The 8,053-nt window shown below is 34.7% G+C and overlaps 1 protein-coding gene across 1 annotated transcript; it reads left to right on the top strand.

Annotated features, from left to right (window-relative positions):
- The first annotated feature begins 2,019 nt into the window (after nucleotides 1-2,019).
- Nucleotides 2,020-7,531, top strand: LOC134230838 (uncharacterized). The gene is made up of 4 exons (XM_062712692.1): nucleotides 2,020-2,487; nucleotides 3,661-4,084; nucleotides 4,476-4,745; nucleotides 7,433-7,531. The coding sequence occupies exons 1-4, from the start codon at nucleotides 2,294-2,296 to the stop codon at nucleotides 7,529-7,531; spliced, it is 987 nt and encodes a 328-aa protein (XP_062568676.1). The 5' UTR covers nucleotides 2,020-2,293.
- Nucleotides 7,532-8,053: the final 522 nt, after the last annotated feature.

Below are 8,053 nucleotides of genomic sequence, written 5' to 3'. Positions count from 1 at the left end.
ATTACAGCAACTCTTACAAGATTCGACCCTCGACATCAAGGGCATGCAACTCTTAGTCAATAAAGAGGACTCCAATAAGGACAAGATGCTAGTGAATTATCAAGACAAACAGGAATTCGTCGAATAATGTCCCTTTGGAAACGTGATCCTGGCTTGTTTTACCACCGCGCATGCCCGCTTACACCTCTACGAGACTTTACAACCTTTAGGAGATCGGGTCCTTTATTTCGATACGGACAGTATCATTTACCAACATCGGGAAGGAGCCTTTAATCCTACTTTGGGTAATAGTTTAGGAGAATGGACCGACGAATTAGACGGAGATCACATCATCAAATTCTTGTCGGCAGGCCCTAAATATTATGCTTACCGGACGGCAAAAGGAACCGAAGTTCATAAAGTCAAAGGAATCACTCTCAACCATCGTACCTCTCAGTTGGTGTGCCCAGACACTTTAGAAAAAATGCTCAAAGGAGAAATAGAGGAAGTGACAGTCCCTTATCCCGACAAAATCCAGAGGACCCGTGATCATGAGCTCGTGAACAAACCTTCAGAGAAAAAGTATAGAATTGTATATGATAAGAGACAATTGTTACCCTCTTATAACACTTTACCTCATGGTTATTGATATGTTTTACTTTTTGAATTAAAAAAAATTGAATTGTTTTTTTATGTGTTGATGACTGAGAAATTGCTAGATCAACCCATGCGTTATCCCCAGTATGCTCGGCTCTCAAAGAGAGAAGCTACTTTTGAGCAGGGATGGCCAGAACCTCTCTTAGGAAAAATACCAGACCTAGCTCGAGCCGGGTTTTTCTACAGGGGAGTGAAAGATAAAGCTACCTGTTTTCATTGTGGAATGATTTTTAGTAATTGGGATCCCGAGGACGATCCTTGTGTAGAACATGCTTATTGGAACCCCAATTGTCCTTACATCAATCTGTATAAGTGACGAGGGTGGGTGATGAATGTTTTTATTACGTGTGTAGATCAGCAGGGATATAAACCTTTACCTGAGATCAAACATCTACTGAACCCAGATCCAGACGTCCAGGCTCGAGGAAAATGTCACATTTGTTTAGACGAGGAATTACAAATCGTTTTTCTACCTTGCGGACACGTATGTTGCTGTGCTTTGTGTGCTCCTTCTTTTCAGTTTTGCCCCATCTGTCGAGGCGAGATTCAACAGTCCAAACGCCTATTTCTGTGTTAACTATAAATAGGACCCTGAACTCAAATTTGGTGTTTTCTATTGTTAAGCAAGCTCCTCAGTCCTAGATTTTTTTTGTCACACTCAGTGATAAAAGAATGAGATTTTTGAATTATTCCTAATTAAAAATTCTCTATTGGTTTTTTTCCTCTGCAAGTTAAAAAATAACTACACCTGAGAGTCTATATAAAAAGGAGACCTACAAAATCCTAGAGATCATTTCTGATCTGAGTGAGGGACAGAGCACATCATGGAAGTTTTAAGCTCAGAGTATCGTTGGAAAATAGTAGAACCTGAAGGTTCTAGTCAGAAAGGAGAATGGATGAAAAACAAAGAGGAATGTATTCAAGATTTCTTTGATAAGAATCCAGGACAAACAGGTCTCAATGAAATCTACCTGTATAAGAGAATAAAGTTACCTGATCCCATAGGGGACAGCATCCTGCTCTTAGCAGGACCCAGACATCCCAAGTATCGGGAATTCAAATGGAAAATCAAATATGTCTTGCCTCACCAAAGAGAGGGACCCGAAAGCACTTTGTTTCAAGGGAAATGGATAGAAAAACCCGGAGATTGTATTAAAGATTATAGTAAGAAAGTAGCCCTAAAAGGATACAATATCAAGGCCTGTGGTAACCGTTGTAAAACAGATTATTTGTACATGAGGAGACCGTTCCCCATACAAAAAGAACTGAAGAAAAGTTTTGAATGTTTGTTATCATGATGTTCTTGTTGTTGTTATGAATAAAAAAAAAAGAAAAAAACCCAAAAATTCTACAGACCCTGAGACGTGCTACTACCCCAAAAAAGCGTGTAAGAATCGTGCGCTTTCCGTTTCGTGCAAAACGTGTAGCGTTTCGTGTAAACCGTGCAGCGTTTCGTGCAAACCGTGTAGCGTTTCGTGTAAACCGTGCAGCGTTTCGTGTAGGCTCCAAAGCGTTTCGTGCAAACCGTGTAGCGAGCGTGCGAGAAACGTGTGAGTTTCGTGTAAGAACCGTGCGAGAAACGTGCGATTTTCGTGTAAGAACCGTGTGAGAAACGTGTTGCGATCATTCGGAACTCCCAAGCCCCTTCACTTTGAAAATGGCTCCCAGACGAGGTGGAAGGAGGTTGTCGTTGTCGATGAGAAACTGTATCCTTGATTATCATAAAGGGGGGAAATCGACTGTGCAAATCGAAAGAATTCTTAAGAGCAACCATAAATTCCAAACCACCCGACAGAGTATAAGGCGGTTCCTCAATCGATATAAACGGACAGGGAGTGTGCATGATCAAAGGTTTGTACAACGTTTTTAATTATAAAAAAATACTTAGATCTAAAGAGAAATTTATTTGTAGACAAGGTAAAGTTATAGAAATGAAGTACTTAAGCGATACATATTTAGTATTTTGTAAACTTTTTAACATCTTTAAGTTGACATCGTCAAGTATTTTCCTATTTCAACATGTTCAAATCAAACGATCGTATTTTATTAATTTTGGATGCGTAAATATACTGTACATGTAAGAGTGATGATGTATGTCTGGTAGTCTAATTTTAAATCACAAGTTTGACTATTGTGGGTTTTTTTTAATTCTAAAAATATCTATAGACCTACTAGAATAGATCCATGAATATAAACAATCAAAATGGCCGCCATCGGAGATGCGCAAAGCGTTTGTAAAGCATGTACTAAAAAGGCTCATCCGAAATTACCGAAAAAAGTTCTCCAAGGTGTAAGGGGTTATAAGGTTAATGTGACGATAATCATAAAGTTACATGGCAGTATTTAGTGAAACCGTGACTAGTACATGTACAGTACCTGGCCATAAGTGAGTCATATTTTTTTTTACACTAGGGTTCATTAAAAAACCTGTTTTCATAAAAACTTGTTGTGAAGTCAATTTTAGCTCAATTTTCATGATTTTTTCACTGAAACATGCAGAATTATTCAAATTTTCTAATCTTAAATGATAAACAAAATGATACTGAAACTATTGAGAATAAATCATAAAATATTGTCATGACAAAATTTTCTAACCTCAATTACTATGATTTCTTAACAAAAATTGAAGTCTTAAAATTTTATTTTGCACTTGACCTGTGATTTCACGGTAATGCATAAAGATAAAACTTTTTTGAAATAATGTGAAGAAACTACAACAAATTCTGCATTTTATGGTGTTTTAGACATTAAAAAGAAACAATAAATGACACTGCAAGAATATTTTAGAAAAATGTGTTTCCTAATGAAATATATAGTGGAAAAATAAAATTATGACTCACTTATGGCCAAGTACTATACAATATGAGCATGATGTACTAGGCCTATTCAATATCTGTTCGATTCGAGTAAAGAACTTTTCCACTGTAGCTTTATTTAAAATTTATTTTTTAATGCAACGCATTTCTCTTTACACGTATCATGGCTATTCCTCACTCAATGTGTGCGTTTTTTTTTTTTTTACAGGAAGCCCAGAGGTAATGAATTCCGCAAGGTCACTGAACTACATCTACAGTTTGTGAATATGTGGATGTCTTGTAATCCTGAGATGACAGCCCAGACCGTTTTAGAAAAACTTGAAAAACAATGTGGCATTAAGTTATCCAGAGAATATGTGTGTGAAATAAGAAGACGCCTGAACTGGTCTCCAAAGAACATGAAATATGGACAATTAATTTCCCACAAGAATGTGAAGCATCGACTGGAGTGGTGCATTACCCAGCTGATCCAGAAAGACTCTTTTCAGGATGTGATATATGTGGACGAGTCAACTGTTGAGATGTGTTCTTCTGGTAGACTGTTCTTTCATCAGGATGGTTCAAACTTGGATCGCTTACCGGCTAAAGCACCCAAACCAAAACATTCTTACAAGGTGAACGTCTGTAGTATTGTTAGTTATTTCCCTATAGACACACAAATAAGCGCTCTCTCTATACATTAGGTTTTGTAAGGATGACGTCACAATCACGGATTTGAATCGCTGCCAAGTATTACCTGTGTAGTCAGCATAAAAAACGTAGGTAAAAAGGTATTGATGCACACGGCCCTAATTTTTTGCACACGGTCCTTACAGATGATGCAACAGGTATAAAAAAGATGATGCAATAGATATAAATAGATGATGCAACAGATATCAAAAGATGATGCAACAAGTATAAAAAAGATGATGCAACAGTAAAGGTATATAAAGCGGAGCTTTATTCAAGAGGTATATCACAAAAAACTCTCTCATTCTGAAAAAAAGGACACGAAACAAGTCAGACGTGTTTTGTTTCCCAAAGATGCAGTATCGTTGGTATTGTGAGAGTCCCTTCACTCAGTTCATGTACATGCAAGGAGGATGGATGAAAACTAAAATAGGAGCCATCATGGATTTCTATGAAAATCATCCAGGCAATTCCCTGGAGAATGTGTGGTTGGAAAAAATAATGAAAATCCCCTATCCTCTAACAGGACCTAGAGTGAGGGTGAAAATCAACCAAAAATATCACCAATACAAATGGGTCACCTGTACTCAATATGCTATGAAAGATGGGACACCTGTGAACATGGTACTGAATGAAAGTCTTTGGTACTCGGACATTGGAGATTGTCTGAAATATTATTTCAAGATGGAGAAAAAAGAACTGACTTATCCAGATTATCACGGTGTTAGGCAGTACTTGTATTGTTGCATCCCACAAGATGAAATGCTCCCATTAAGCTTGACTTAATGGTAGCTTATAGGTGCTTAATGGTGGCTTAAAGGCCGCCTTTAAACCACCATTAAGCCACCATTAAGCACCTCTAAGCCACCAGTAAGCTTCCATTAAGTAACCATTAAGCCACCATTAAGCCAAATTTCTAACTTAATGGTAGCTTAATGGTGGCTTAATGGTTACTTAATGGTGGCTTACAGGTCCTTAATGGTTACTTTTAGACCACCATTAAGTCACCATTAAGCCACCATTAAGGTAGACTTACAGGTGCTTAATGTCCATATTAAGCTACCATTAAGCTACCATTAAGCCACCATTAATTCACATTACACCGTCGATAATATTGTTTTTATGGGTGAAAAATTATTTTTGGAGTGATTTGTTATCAATATTATAAATGAAGAGTTCGCAGATATCTTGATTTGGTAAAAATATTGTAAAAAGAACGAAATTCAAAATTCCAACAAAAAAACATCGCCGCTGTAGGGGCGCGATCCCATGACCTTCTGTTTTCAAGGCGAACGCCATATCCATTAGGCTATCGCCGCTCTTGCGTGTAGAGGAAAATATTCAATATTTAACTTTATTTTTTTTTCAAAATTTTTTTTGGACTAGGAAAAGTAATTAGTAGTATTTTGTTGAACGTTTCAAACAATCTTGAATTAATTAATTCATCAATATAAAAACAATATTATTTGTGGATCTTTTTGAAAGGCTTTTATCACATTAATATATCTACATTGAGTTCGGATTTTAGATTGATGTGATGTGATGGATTTCTTCGCTGTGTTATTCGAAAAATTTATACATGTAAGCATTTAAATCATGATTGAAAATAACTTCATTACAGATAAAACGCAAAAATCTATCATCGAAAAAGAAAGACGAAAAACAGATTTTCCTGTTTTTTTAAAATATATATACATGTACTGCGGTTATAAACGGTTTCTGTGTCAACAATTTAGTGTCAATCCTCGCGTAATCTTGAGTTACCTGGTTAATTACGTTTACAAAAACTTTTTTTAGAATATCATATTCAGTTTCAATTCTTTCTGTATCATAATGGGTATCAAAATAATTGACTTTTTACGATGAATCATAATTTTTAATTTGTTAATTGCTTGCGTTAAATTTAAATTTTGTAAAAATAATTGATCATCAAAATCTAGTTCTAAGTGTACGTTGTGTGTGTATAGTTCCCTGTTAGTTAACCGGGGACGGGGGACACCTAATTAAGGTCTATTGTCTGACCAGTCGGTGTACTGTACACTGATAATCTGTTAATCTTATCCGTTTCTCAATGTGTATAAATCTCGTCGGATGTCATGTTTAGTCTGATCGGCTGTTCTTCTGAAAATTGATTTTGAAGTAACAATCATCCAAGACCGACTTGATTTTGACAGATACTTATAATTACCGCTGCATTTAAAAAAAAGAAATAAAAGACCATCTAGATTTTGACAGATACTTAGCATGCTTACCGCTGTATCTAAAAAAAAAAATTAAAAAAATAACGTATTAATTAGAATTATTCATGATGTAAAAGCAGTGACCTATATAGGTCCCAGGTAAAAGTCAATCTTTGAAAACTAAACATTTGTATACCAATACACCCCCCCCCCCAAAAAAAAAAAAAAAAAAAAAAAAAAAACAGCGAGATTATCTGACTTAAAGTTATATTCCCGTGAATTCTGTAGTGGAATTTTCTTTGTTTCTTCAATCTTTAAAAACTAAACATTTGTATACCAGTAACCCCCCCCCCCAAAAAAAAAAACAGCGAGATTATCTGACTTAAAGTTATATTCCCGTGAATTCTGTAGTGGAATGTTTCTTTTAACATATGAAATATATACACCATTTTTACAAAAAAAGTAATGTATTTTGTGTTCATGGATAAAGATAATTTAAGAACAAATGGATTTTGGGTATTGAAAATTTTAGATATTGCACAAGGACTTGCTCACGGTGTGTAATAATTATTTATTTTTAAAAATCATATATACACTAAAAATAAAAACACCGCATGTAATAATGATTTATTATTTTTGTTTTAAATAATATATGGCACTGATAAAGGATGTTTTATTTTATTATCACTGTAGATGATTTAAAAAAATAATAATAATTAGACACTGGAAGCAAGCCCCCGTGGCTGTTAGCTAACGTTGTTCTCAGTGTTTTCAAGTTTATGCATGTTGTCAAAAAACTCGTAGAAATTACGATCGAGAACAAATTATGAGTCAGTATAAATTTTGCGTAAATGATTTTAAAACAACTAAAAAATAGTTCAAAGATTCTATATAAGATGCTTAAAAGTTAAATGAGATTTGACCATTAAGTCACCATTAAGCTCAGCTTAATGGTGGCTTAATGGTAGCTTAATGAAGTTTGGACATTAAGCACCTGTAAGTTGCAGCTTAATGGTGACTTAATGGTGGCTTAAAGGAATTAACTTCTTTAAGCCACCATTAAGTCACCATTAAGCTACCATTAAGCGATTGCTTAAAGGTTGTCTTTCGTCTTGTGTCCCCTTTGCCCAGATTAAAGAGTCGATGGAAAACAAAGGACTTTTGTTGACTCGAGTGATTGAGGACCGATCATCAGAAGACGAAGACAAAGAAGAAGAAATAGAAGTGTAAATCATTGAATAAAATTTTTTGATTTTTTTAAAAAAAAAAAAAGAAGTGTTGTTATAAATAGAAGGGTCACAGGTCCTTTTTTTGTTGCTAAAGTATCTCACTGAACATGGTCATTAATTTAGACAGGTATTATTTTTTACTTCTTCAATTTTAAGGTATAAGGTCAAAATGATTCAATTTCACATGAACACAGTTCAAAGAAAATAAGTCTGTCTAACATACAACTGGGAAAAAAGCCATAAGTTTTTCTAAAAGTGCTGTTTTTATTGAGATTGTGCTAGTGGTTACAGACACTTTTATTTATTCAATTGGACAAAAAAAAACCCCACATGTGGTACAAGTCAAACATATAGTAAACAAATATAAGATTAAGAATGCAAACCTGCATGGCTTTTCAGTTTCACTCCTGTTTATGTATGGGTGAGGTGTATATATATATATAAATATATATATATATATATATATATATATATATATATATATATATATATATATATATATATATATATATATATATATATA

The sequence above is a fragment of the Saccostrea cucullata genome, unplaced genomic scaffold, assembly GCF_032062105.1.
Source record: "Saccostrea cucullata isolate Sc308-1 unplaced genomic scaffold, CSIRO_AGI_Scuc_v1 ctg430, whole genome shotgun sequence".
Taxonomy (NCBI): domain Eukaryota; kingdom Metazoa; phylum Mollusca; class Bivalvia; order Ostreida; family Ostreidae; genus Saccostrea; species Saccostrea cuccullata.
This window is presented reverse-complemented; position numbering and strand designations above follow the sequence as displayed.

Bases quoted from the DNA above. Each gene is read 5' to 3' on its own strand.
- LOC134230838 (XM_062712692.1), top strand. From the start codon at position 2,294: ATGGCTCCCAGACGAGGTGGAAGGAGGTTGTCGTTGTCGATGAGAAAC. The intron at 2,488-3,660 runs GTTTGTACAACG...TTTTTTTTACAG, and splicing joins GGGAGTGTGCATGATCAAAG to GAAGCCCAGAGGTAATGAAT. The intron at 4,085-4,475 runs GTTAGTTATTTC...TGTTTCCCAAAG, and splicing joins AGGTGAACGTCTGTAGTATT to ATGCAGTATCGTTGGTATTG.